The sequence below is a fragment of the Microcebus murinus genome, chromosome 8, assembly GCF_040939455.1.
Source record: "Microcebus murinus isolate Inina chromosome 8, M.murinus_Inina_mat1.0, whole genome shotgun sequence".
NCBI classification, from domain to species: Eukaryota; Metazoa; Chordata; class Mammalia; order Primates; family Cheirogaleidae; genus Microcebus; species Microcebus murinus.
Window position 1 is genome coordinate 99109644 of NC_134111.1, and position 12941 is coordinate 99122584.

Consider the following 12941-nt stretch of genomic DNA (forward strand, 5'->3'; position numbering starts at 1 on the left):
CTTCAGTATCAGACTGCCTAGATTCCGGCTACAAGTCCCAGCCCTGCCATGTGCTAGTGAGATCTCGGGCAGCTGCTTCATGTACCCTCTGTGCCTTCAGGATCTTCAGCCCTAAAGAAGGCTCATAGTAGCACTTGCCTGCTGGGGTCAGTGTGGGGATTAGATAAGAATGTGTATGTGAAGTGTGTGGCACAGTACCTGGAACATAGGAAGCATTTAATAAATGTTAGCTAATTTATTATTATGACTACATGGTCTCAAGGATTTTTTTAACATACTGGTATCTCATTTTAAAGCCTACCAAAGCCAATTTCCAAGAAATTTACTATAGGCAGTGAAATCTGTTTAATCTTGCAGGAAAATAGTTTCCTACCTGTTATTATTAGTGGATGACATCATTTAACAGGATTTTAGAAGAATGTATGTGAGGCAACTAACAGGGAGAAGCAAAGTGAGGGATATATATGGGTAATTTAAATAAATTACCTGAGGTAAGATTATTACACAAAAAATGCATGCTCCAAACTCCTGTATACTTTGGCACTGAGCTTTCTAATAATAACCAAAGCATAGAAAGAAACAAAATCAACTAAAAAGATATTTACAATATTTGTAAAGTAAATTATATATGCTGGTTGTTGAAAAGAAACATAGCCTTTTCTAGCACTGGGACCTAAAACCAATTTCTCCCATTGTCCTTCTTAAAGCGGAGTCAGATTGCAGTGTTGTGTCATAGACAGTTACCGTGGTTGACACCACAGTAAGTACAATGCTCAGTGGAAGTGCAGTTCCCTCAGAGCAAGTCTTGGAGTTTCCTAGAGGTGTGTGGGGTGAGGGGGAGGTGTCTAGGTTTGCTCCTTGACCTCTGTCCTAATCTAGAGAGAAAATCTAATGTGTCTCGGGAAAACATGGACTACTCTGGACATACTCTTCATACAGTTCCCCGTGAAAAATTTCGTACAGCCAAGCTTATCCAAAGAATTATGCAGCAGAAAAGCTTAACTTGGATTTTCTGTCAAGAACTTGGGATGCACATATTCTGCGTTACTGATTAAAAGCAGATCCAGTTGTTTTGATCAGTTTAACCACTTCGGTATACGAGCGTCGACTGTAGTCAGCAGCCACAGATGAACATGCACGTTGACTTTAGCCAACAGCCATGATACGACTTTTCTAATTTTTCATTTATCAAAATAAAATTATGAACATTTAAAAATAACATAATAAACATATATGTATATGTTACCTACTCTGATTTACATCACAAGTAAAGCTGCCTGTAAAGTAAAACAAGCTCTCAGTGCTTTAAAGCTTTCCTCATCACACAAGAGCAAAACGGATTCATCGTCAGTGCGCAGCACAGACTGTCGTGTGGACTGTGAGTGCTGGCTGTGGGCGAGGTTTCGCAGCCGGTGAGTGCCGTACTGAGGTAGTTAATGATTTGAGGAGAAGGTAGAGTTAATAGCTTTTCTGAAAAGAGGGAAATCTAACTTGCTTGCATATTAAATAGATGGCCATCCCACCTGTGCCTGGGATGTGTAGGCATCTGGGTCAGCTCTAAACGAAGAGGGCCAGATAATAAAGAGTTGAGGTTTTGTGGGCCCTGCAGTCTCTGTCTGCTCACCTGTCTCTTGCAAACAGTCACAAACAATACATAAATATATAAAAGAATTCATTTTCAGTAAACAAATGAGCATGGCCGTGTTATTTGTGAAAACAGGCAGCAGGCTAGATTTGGTTCTTGTGGTCTTAGTTTGCCATCCCCCACTCCAGACCACAGATGAATGGCTCCTGAGGACCCATCCTAGAGCGTGGACATGTGTAGTCGTCACACAGATAGATGACAACGCTGGCATCCCCTCGAACTCACCATGACCAGTGAAAAGTCTCAGGAAAGCTCCAGTCCAACAAAGTCACACTAGTTCTGCAAACTTTTGGAATGTTCTAAACCTCCTCAGTTTAAACAAACAAAAAGTATATATAAAATCTTTACACTTAACTGGCCTTCTCTACTGGTTTTGAAGGGTAGCCTGGCCCCTGTGTCTCCGTCATTTTTGCTTCCTGGTTTCCTACTTTACTCAGCTTCTACCCCTTACCATTCCAGGGACGCTGTTCTTGCTAGTGACCACCATTTTGGAGATTAGTGGACACTAATCACTTCTTAAATTTGCTGTATTCTGCCCTCCCAGGTCTTCACTCATGCTGTGCCCTTCCTTTCTTACCCTCAAGACTCTCTTTTCCCCTCCCCATTTCTGAATGAAATCCTTCCCGTCGTCAAGCTTGAGCCTAAGTCCCACCTTTTCCGGGACATCTGCCTATAACAGATGTGCTGAATTGCTCCTCTCTTCTGTTTTTAATTATTTTCTCTCCTTGCTTGGTATCTTGAAAGAACAGGTAACTTTCGTCATTGTGCTTTGGACAAATTGAGTTCTTGTTTATAAAAAATATGAATAACACAAGAAATGAGAGCTGATTCAACAGTGGGGAAGCCACGGGCGGGGGAAGGGAGTTATGTCTGGGCATATAGAATTGGGTGACAGGGGACTAGATTTGCGATCTCCATGGGCTTTCCTGGAGCTGGGCAGGGAACAGCGGGTGTCACTTTGAGCCCATCAGAGGAATGTGTGAAAGAGACCACGATAGGGGCGCCAGGGCCACCATTGGCCTTCATGGTATTAGAAGTTTATACTCAAGCTTTACGATGTTATCTACCATTTTTTTCCTCGATAACCCTGATATATGTTTTCTTATCTCTTAGTTTTTCAGTGAATATGAGAAGTTACTTCATTCAGAAAATTATGTGACAAAAAGACAGTCACTCAAGGTATGGCAGACTATTTTGTATTATTTATTTCTCTTCACCCTGTGTTTGAAATTTGGATTTGGGGAAATGGAAATGTTCTAGTTTGGGTCTCAGACCTTTGAGGGGAAATACATTTGCTCTTAGCCAGGATTTCTGCAGAAAGGAACAAGGTTCAGCAGTGAGCCGTGCAGAGCAATTGCCCAACTCCTTGTTAAGGAAGAGACACCAAAAGGGAATGGGCTGAAGTTTGAAGAGGACTTTATCTCCTAATATGCATTACTTTAGATTTTGAGGCATATTTTTAAAACTTAGGGTCATATCAGCTAGATGAAAGCACTGCTGGTATTTTGCTCCCTGGGCTGCTATTTGAGGGGAGGGCACAGGACAGCAATGTAAGTGTGACGCTGCGAACCGTGGACAGGCTTCACTGCTCTGTGTCAAATAGGATATCCATTTGCAACTTGAAAATGTTAAATTGAAGAATTAAACTCTAAAACAGGTTGACAAACTACAGCCCATGGGCCAAGTCCAGCCAACTGCCTGTTTTTCTAAAGTTTATTGGAATACAGGGATGCTCATTTATTTACATATTGTCTGTGGCTGTTTCAGGATACAACAGCAGATTTTAATAATTGCCTCAAAGACCATGGCCTGCAAAGTTTGAAATATTTACCACCTGACTCTTTATAGAAAAAGTTTGCTGACCCTGTGCTCTGGGATATTCTTACAGGAGTTAATAAATGCACACACCGCATTCTGTCAGTAAGCAGTGCTGACAGGAACTCTAGATGGAATCACAAAGGACTTGGGGAGGAAATCCTAATTCTATTTAATTTCTTGCCAGGTCCATTGTAAATCCTCCTCTGCCCAGAGTTCTCTTCCCTTCCTACTTTGAGGGCATTTCCCTTGATACCTTATCTTTCTGTGGAAAGACACTAAAGGATACTAAGAGCATCTGTAAATACTTTGTGTCCTTTGATAGAATGTTCTCTGTCATCTCAATTTCCAGTCAAATCCTTTTCACCTGACCAGCTACTTCCTTCTTTGCCCAAAGGGCTGCAGCTGTTGCCGTCAGGGATCAGTCACAGCCACAGCTTAGAAATGCACCGCTACTGATACAGTCCTGTCAGGCCCCAGTGATTTCTACTAATTGCTATTGGTTGGGCCTGGCCTCACAGCCATCCTCAGGATACTTACCCTACTCCCCTCTCCAGGCATCCTGGCTATAGATGATCATCTGGTGCCCTGTTAGCTGAACTTCCGGCAGCTCTTGGAGGAGTTTGTCCTCCCCGTACATTGGGGTGATAGACCGGATGTTCCCAGGGTCTTTCCCGTGCTGTGATCCTCTGCCAAGACATTCCACTCTCCCTAGTGGCCACACAAACACACACAGCTCAATGGAGTCAGTAGCTTTTAGCACCGAGAAGGCCATACCAAATTGCATAGGATAGTAGCTTGTAGGGGCAGGGCAAGGGGAATGGAATTTATTGGCAAACCAGTAAACTTTGACCAAATTGTGGATTCTTGGGCTGCTTGGATAAGGAGACAGGCTTTCCAGACCCTTCTGCCATTCAGAATGACCAACATGAAAAAGAAGGTTGAGACCTCCATCTGCAAGCCCCTAGGAGTAGACGTGAAGCAGCTCACTCGTCCTGCAGTTTGTGTTAGTGGTGACCACGTTGACTACCCGTGAACACGTGGAGTAGTTTCAGGACCAGTGGTATTTTAAAGATGGATTTTAATATGAACTCTTTTTTATGGCCACATTGACATTTATTTATTCCTATATTTATTTTGCCAGAAAATTTATATTTCCCAAGCAAGACTTCAAGTTTTTTATTTTTATGTCAAAAGAAATTTAAAGAATTAACCAGTCATCTTCCTTCAGACAACTGAACTGAAATAAGCCATTTTCAGATTTTCTTTGGTTTCTGTGATAGGAAATGAACACCATGAAACGTATAAACTCTTTCACATGATTCTAACTTGAGTCTTCATGATAGTAGATACTGGTTGCTTCTCACCTGGACAAGAATTAGATTTTGTGATTCAGGTTGACGTGAAGCCTGAGCTTTTGAGTTCTTCCTACAGATTCCTCATAAATCCTAAGTATAGGTTTGTTTTCTTACACACCAGATTATTTTTTAATATGATGACAAGCTACTTTTCAAGAGATCAGTTATCTAGAGCATACCCAGGAACTGAAAAAGGAAGGAACAAAAGCAATAAAACCTGAGACACAGAAGCTCTGTTCATGCATTTTCCTTCCCATAGACCGCGCTCCCCGTCTCTCCAGACACAAATCTAACACACGCTTTGCACGTGTCAACACTTAGTGTTCACTACGCTTTTATGAGATATAGGCACTATTCTCCACCCCTATTGTACAGATGATGAAACTGAGGCACAGAGAAGTTAAGTAATGTGCTCAAGGTTACAGAGCTGACAGGAGGAGGGACCAGGATTGGATCTCAGGGAGGCTGGCACCAGGGGCCAAGCTCTCATCTGCTCTCTGCTCCCACCTCTGTCCACGAGGACAGCGGCTCGGTGCCTACTCCACGGAGGCTGTGCAGCCTGCACACTCAACCTTGACTAGAGCTTGGCATGTTGGCAACCTGAAGTGACTGCTGGTTTTTGAAAAAGAAAAGTCTAGAATAAGCAGTGGCAGTTTTAAAATTACGAGCTTATGTAGTATAATCAACTCTACAGAAATCAGTAAACCCTGAAGTAAACACAGATGTTTTTTAGCTTAATTGATATCATTAGTGATGATGAGGAGTCAATAAGAAAAATTGGATTATCTTCAGGATACTTTGTTGAAGAAGGAACAGAAAAGCACTCACTTTTATAAACCTTTTTGAATCAAGATATCAGTAAATAATAACTTCGGCATGTATAGGGGTGAGTATATGGAAAACTTTGGACACAAGCCCCTTTATCCTGTTAAGTGCATCTAAATAAAATGTTAAAATAGTAAAATTTTTTTATATTAAGCTTAGGTTTATGATTAACAGGAATCATCAATGACCTTCCTTCTGTACATTTTCTTTATTTCTTTTTAGTGAGCTAACACAAATGCACATTTAAAGAGTAGGCTCTGACAGGCTCTGATCCTGGGCCAAAGGTGCCTTGAATGTCCTCCACAGAGAGCAGTGTCAGGTTTACTGTAGATTTAAGCTCCTAAGGGAAAGGTAGGTTGGTATTCAAATGGCAGAGAATAGACACTTGATAGCTTTTAGATCATAATTCAGTTCAGTTATGAATCTTTTGAGTGCCTGTCCATTTCTATGCTTAATAATGATTATAAAATGGATTATGTTTTTTAACTTTGCTTTTTCTTTAAATCTTAATGATAACATAAGAGTAATTGTTTAATGTCTTCTCAGCTTCTCGGCGAACTACTATTAGATAGACACAACTTCACAATTATGACAAAATACATCAGTAAACCTGAGAACCTCAAATTAATGATGAACCTTCTACGAGACAAGAGTCGTAACATCCAGTTTGAGGCCTTTCACGTTTTTAAGGTAGAGTACTAAAACCATAAACAATATTTTCCTCCAGAGTTGTTAATCTCCTTTCATTTACAAATTACTGAAATATTATTAGCTTCATTTTGGTAATCTAAGTGATACAGTTCAGTCCATTGTCACATTTATGTGGTACAGCATTTAAACAGAAAGACTCAGACAGGGCATACCGTTTGGCTTTGGGAACAAGGAAGTTTTATTTATAGAAGAGTGTCATTTATCTTCAGCATAGAAGATTATTAATGACAAAAGCATTTTTGTTTGTTTTTGAGACAGAGTCTTGCTTTGTTGCTCAGGCTAGAGTGAGTGCCGTGGTGTCAGCCTAGCTCACAGCAACCTCAAACTCCTGGGCTCAAGCAATCCTTCTGTCTCAACCTACCGAGTAGCTGGGACTACAGGCATGCGCCACCATGCCCGGCTAATTTTTTCTATATATTTTTAGTTGGCCAATTAATTTCTTTCTACTTTTAGTAGAGGCGGGGTCTTGCTCTTGCTCAGGCTGGTTTTGAACTGACCTTGAGCAGTCCACCCCCCTTGGCCTCCCAGAGTGCTAGGATTACAGGCGTGAGCCACCGCACCCGGCCACAAAAGCATTTATTAATGCTTTCCATGGAGGTTTTCTTCTTAAAATTCAATCTGACCTCCTATGCTCAGAAATAATTTCTGCTTATTTTATTGTAAAATCAAAATCTATGTTTAATACTAACCAATGTGTTTCAGGGCTGGCATAATGAGTTTGTCAGTCCCATTTGTGCTGAAACATGTAATTGTTATTTTTTCTCCAAAGTGTAAAATAAGGTCTTCTAAAGCAAAAACTGACTACCCTGACTTCACCACCTGCCCCAGGACAGCATCGGATGTGTGCTTTTGTGTTCTGTTACTGCAACTCGGGTATCTCTCTGTGTCTTGTTCTTTCTCCGTGACTTATGTGGATTTCTCTCCATACAGGTGTTTGTGGCCAATCCTAACAAGACACAGCCCATCCTAGACATCCTCCTCAAGAACCAGACCAAACTCATAGAGTTCCTCAGCAAGTTTCAGAATGACAGGACCGAGGATGAGCAGTTTAACGATGAGAAGACCTATTTAGTTAAACAGATCAGGGATTTGAAGAGACCAGCTCAGCAAGAAGCTTAATTTCCAATAAACATCTAAAATATTAAATCCAAATTCAGCGTTTGCTGTTAGCTATTCAGCATCAGGCACTCTTATCGATTCATGAGGAACATTACTGCTAATCTGCTGTTAAGTGAACGGTTTTTCATTTTACCCTTTTGTTTTTCAGTCCAGGTTGGAGATCGTAGCTGCTGCCGCTTGCACACTAGGGCACATGTGGGCTTTTTCTTGATCTTTGTGTCATTTCAGAATTCAAAGACTCCATTTGCTACAGGAGTTCTAAACACAGCTGGGTTCACGAAGACAAATGTATAGATGAGAGTGTCGTTTGGGGAAGAGGGCATTGATGTCATCAGATTAAACTTAAGTGTTCACATTCGTCTTTGTTGAAGATCTGAGCGCAGTGTGGCATGTGCACACCTGGTATCTTGCGTCAGATTGTGCTTCTTCGCCGAAGGAAATCAGAGGGGAACTGTGTCCAGGATGTGAGCTTTTAGGGCAGATAAAGTTGACATGCGAATAAATTGATACTGAAACTTAGCAACTTCTCAAAAGTGTGAAGCTTCATATGGAAAATGTATATATGCTTTTCACAGCTTTCTAGAATTTTTTGACATTTGATTTTCTTGAGACTTGTAAACCTGGATATCTTGAAGGGTATTCGTTAATTTTACTTTTTGGAGGCATTTTAAAACAGTAGAGCTAGCAATACCTTGGCATTTCATTTCAGCACTGCTTACAGGTTTCTTTTGTATATAATTCTTAGAATGCTCATTTCTTTTAAATGGTTTAATTTGTACAGCAGAGGAATGTTATTGTAGTAGTATGTAACTATTACCTAATACTGAGTTTTTGCAAAAAAATAAATGAATGCTCAAATGTAATTGAAATACGTCAGATCTCATGAAAATGCTGATTTAACACTTAAGTATCACAGCATTAAAAGAAAAAAAGGAAACCAATCCTTTGTATTCAGTTACCTAATGGGATGCCATCAACAAGCTGAAATACAGCCCTGGAACTCAGTCAGCCACACTTTCCTTCATAATATTGGCCTTATCATTTAAAATGAGTTAGGAATTTGCCAGATCCATGAATGATAGAGATTATGCTAAATTAATGCTGATTCTTTGTGTGTGTGGGAAACCTCTGTAGAGCACCTTTTCTTTCTTAGAGTAAGTAATCCAGTACAATAGTTGTGAAACTGAATAATTAAAACTTTGGCTTCTCTTAGGAAAAGAAGAGTTCCTAGTCATAGGTGTCCTATGGGGAAATTTATTTTTTTTAATGTCCTGTTCCTTAATGCTGCAAATTATCAGTATTTACAAAGTAACTGATTTTGCACCACTTTTTGTTACTGTGACCACGGCAGAACAATGTCTCCTAGACTCTATCTATGTAAAGTTATTAGAATGGTATCTGTTCATCTTAGTGATACGAAGATCACAACTAACAACTTACAAATCAAAGTTTGCCAGTTCAAATTCAGCATGGCTATAGCTGATTAAGAAATTGATATAATTACTCTTTGCTAGCCTCTCTTACTAATTGAATTATTTATCAGCCAGTAAAATGAGCCTCCCAATTGATATTTCAGCAGGTTTTAAAACCTCCTTCAAAGAACCAGTTAAGAAAATAGCTCCAGAAAATACAGACATATTTTATTCCGTTTAATTAAAATGGCAGTCTACATTATAATTGGTTTCCCTGAGACTGTCTTTAACAGAATCTGTGTGAAGTAATTCATGTTTTTCTTCTGAAAGTAGGGAAAGCAATCTAATTTCCTTGAAAAGAAAATCTTGAATGTTTAGGCAGGCAGACTTGGCCGTGATGTTGCATTCTGGCTCTTGTGGCGTCGTGCTGTGTGCATGGAATTAGTGTGAAAACATTGATGACACCAAGTGGAAGAAATGTCTCCTTGCCAAGCTAGTTCTTAGAACTTAAACAACAAAAATCTTCCACTTTGGTAATTACGTGGTAACACTAGAGCCTTTTACATGGGAGACAGTGAGGGGTGCAGTGTGTCAAAGAAAACAGTAATGTGTTACTATTTTGCATTGGAATCTGAAGGTAGTTAAGACTTTCTGGGTTTTGTTGTTAAAGCAATGTGAAAACACTCAAAATTGAAAAATTACATTTGAAGTTATGCTCATTTAATATATTCATATTACCAAAACTATTATACTGGAAGTGGTTTCTTTTTGTGTTATAAAGGTTTAATTTTACATAAGGCAGTTACTTAATGTGATTTTTTAACCCTTAAAAAAAAGTGGAGATGTATACATTTGTTAACAATGCCATGAAAGCATTTTCTCCTGAGGAAAAGTGATTTCTTATCAGAATATCTGGCTGGCCCTGTAATTTAAATTAAAATAAAATTTTGGAGAAACAGCATTGTCTGTCTTTATGATGCATTTTAGACAGTTGCATTCATGTCACTGTGAACAGTGCTCAGGAGACATGAGTATGAATTTTGTCACGTGCTGAAAAGGAACCAGTTAATTACACTCTGTGTCTTTTTCCCCATTCAAGGTTTTATGTGACAGAAGCACAGTTTCACTTACCTCCCACGCCATGCTCACGTTTTCGCACACCTCATACTACCATGCCTTTATTAGCACCACTTTTTAGTCCATAACATTCGAGCAGTAGATCCTTCCTTCCTCTTGGGTTCTGTGACCCTTTATTATTAACACTCCAAGGTAGAACTAACGGGCTCAGCAGGAGCATTTGCAGGTTACTAGAGAGAAATGGTAATGAAAGTGAGAGCTGCGTGGGAGCTGGGAAGAGGACTCCTGCTCCTGAGGGAACGGCCGTTGTCTGTCTGCCCAGGCACCTCGTGGCTTGTAGCGGGCCATCCTGCCCTGATTCTGTCCTAACCGTGTCAGTAAGTGAGATCTTCATTCTCTAGGGTGAAGGCAAGGGATGTTCTCTTGCCAAAAACACTTCATCTGAATAACAGCGTCTTACTATCATTTCTGCCATGCAGTTCAATCTACTTGTATGCCCTAAAGATGAGAGGGTCTCATTAAGTCACAGCTTGTGACTTTACCACTTCTGAGGGTGCCCACACTGAGATCTCGACTCTTGCTTCAGCTCAAATTCTACTTCCTACCAGTCTCCTATTGAAGGTTCTCCTCCCCTTGCCAAAATGCCCCAAACTGTCCAGCCTCTGGCTGCTCATGGGTAGTGTAATTCTTACCCTACCTTCCTAATTGATAAGGATCAAACAAAGCTCCTTGAGGGCTGCAATGCTCAATGCCTACTTCATTCTGGCTAAAGCCACTCCAAGGTAATGAGAAATCTCACATGAGAATTTGCCAAAGATGTCTTACTGAGGAAGAGGACAGGGACTGCCCAGAACACACTGCCCTTCTGTTGCTCCTGGGTTTGTAAGATGTGTTCTCCCCAACCATTTTTGTGACCTTCCACATCTTCCAAAGCCCAGTGCCCATGCTCTTACCATCTAGTTTGCGAAGGCGTGAAGGACAAGGTAGGATTCTCCCCACACGGCAGACTTAGGGTTGCTGGCTCCCCGCAAAAAGGCCTGGAGCGGTCTGAATGCATCCTACTTCCGCCGTCCACTGCGGATGACCGCCAGCTTTTGCCTGCTAACGTTTCCACTTGTGCACACCCACCACCACGCACTTAAACCCGAGGTGCTTCATCGGGACATGAGCTTTTGAACCTCCAGGGATTGTGCCCCGTGTTCACGCTGACCTGAGGATGGTGGTAGTTGCACAAGGCCACATCACTTCACGGTTCACATGAGGCCTTCGTGAGTACTTACAGCCGCCTCTCAGGCCTTGCTTAAGTCTGGTTACCTGTGTGGGCGGCAAGTGACAGATGGCAGCCCGGCACCCTTCCCCACTGCGGCTGGGAGGCAGGGCATGTTTCACCTGACATCTGTCCCCAGGGAGCTAAATCCCCAAGGATGGTCACCCCCAGGTTTCTCTGGAGGAGATTGTGTCCTCTGCAATTGATTAAACATTTGTTTCTAGGTAGCTCTTCAGTGAGGCCTTCAAGATTTCTGCAGAAGTCGTTGACACTTTTTCAATGTTCTTCATAAGATTGACAGGTTTTACAGATGAACTTTCCCTGTTCCTTGGTACTGAATTGTTATCACCTATATCTTGGTGTTCCGTGGAAATAGCATGGTCTGGCTCTAAGTTCCAGTAGCTAGGTCTCCCATTTGGTTGAAATGCAAGCGGTGTGCAGAGGCGGCAGCAGGAAGAGCCACAGGCCACCTGGGGAGGCTTCAGCCCAGGGGAAGCTTCCAGGCGAGGCTGCACCCCAGCTGGCTCCCTCTTTCTTCCCCAGTGGGCTGGAGCTTGAAGACACCAAGTCTCCTCCAGCCCTGCCTGGTCCCAGGGAGCGAAGGCCTCTTCACGCTGCTTACACACATTCATGGGCACCTTTGCATGTCCCCATCTTACAAAGTCCTCACCTTTGTGAAGAAAACGGAGGTGAGGGCCCCGCTGCATCCCTCCTAACCTAAGGGCTGCCTTCTCAAGCTTAGTCGAATTTCTGTGTTGTCCTGGGCTTGCCTCGAGCCTTCAGGGACATGCTGGTTTCTAGGACCTAGCTCCTTTGGAGATGCAGGGGGTGGATGGGGTAGCACTGGGCGCTGACTGGCATCATCCACACACTCTAAGAGGACCCTGTCAGTGGCCCGCACCCTAACCTCCTCGGCACCCACTCCTGCTTGCTTTGAACACCCGCGACTGCCTCGGCAGTCCCAAGTGCAGGAGTAGCTGTCCCCAGCAGCAGCCTTCAGCTGATGATGATGACGGCGGCTGGTGGGTAGATATCCCATGGCTCAGCCTTCAGTGGGGCAGGTGCTCTCCTGCCTTCCAGGGTCCACGGCAGGGCTGGGCTCCGATGCCTGCTACTACCCGGCTTGCTGCACGCCTTTCTTCAGATTCTCTCCCTTCCCTAGCGCACGCCCACCCTGCGCTAGTGTTTCCCTGGATCGAGTCCCAGATAAAGGACCGGCATCGGAACGCTTGTCCCAAGGTCTGCTTCTGGAGAAACCCGAGCTAAGACAGGCTCGTTCCTTCTCACGCAGAGGCGGGAGCAGCCAGGCCTGCTGAGGGGCCCCTCCTAAAACAGGAGGTCGGTGGGATCGCAAAACCGTGCCGTCTGCACTCTGGGAGCACCCTTCCTGTCCCTCTTGCCTCAGTATTTAGGAGAGACTGTGGCCACCATGTGTGCATCGAAGCCTGACACCAGGCCCGCCCAGCACAGCCGGGCTGCCCTTAACCACAGCTTCGGGGGCCAGACACGGGCCTGCCACCCCCAGCCCGAGGCCCCGCTGCGCATGCCTCCACGCGCTCAGTTGCAGAGCAGCTGGATGGGACACACTCTCTGCCGCCAGATGGTTCTTCGCGGTCATCAAACGGGCTAGCAAAACCGGGAAACTCCCGATTCTCGCACGCTCTCTTCCCAAAAAAGACGTTTTTGAAAGGTGTAGCATAAACCTACAGTAT

The 12941-nt window shown here is 43.0% G+C and overlaps 1 protein-coding gene across 3 annotated transcripts in view; it reads left to right on the forward strand.

Moving 5' to 3' along the window:
* The window catches only part of CAB39 (calcium binding protein 39), an 85984-nt gene extending 76141 nt beyond the window's left edge, over positions 1-9843 (forward strand). For all 3 annotated transcript variants that reach the window (XM_012749411.3, XM_012749413.3, XM_012749412.3), the window contains exons 7-9: positions 2759-2824; positions 6190-6333; positions 7285-9843. In XM_012749411.3, coding sequence (XP_012604865.1) covers positions 2759-2824; positions 6190-6333; positions 7285-7473 — 399 coding nt within the window. In that variant the 3' untranslated portion in view covers positions 7474-9843. The remainder of the gene's footprint in view (positions 1-2758; positions 2825-6189; positions 6334-7284) is intronic.
* The last annotated feature ends 3098 nt before the right edge of the window (positions 9844-12941 follow it).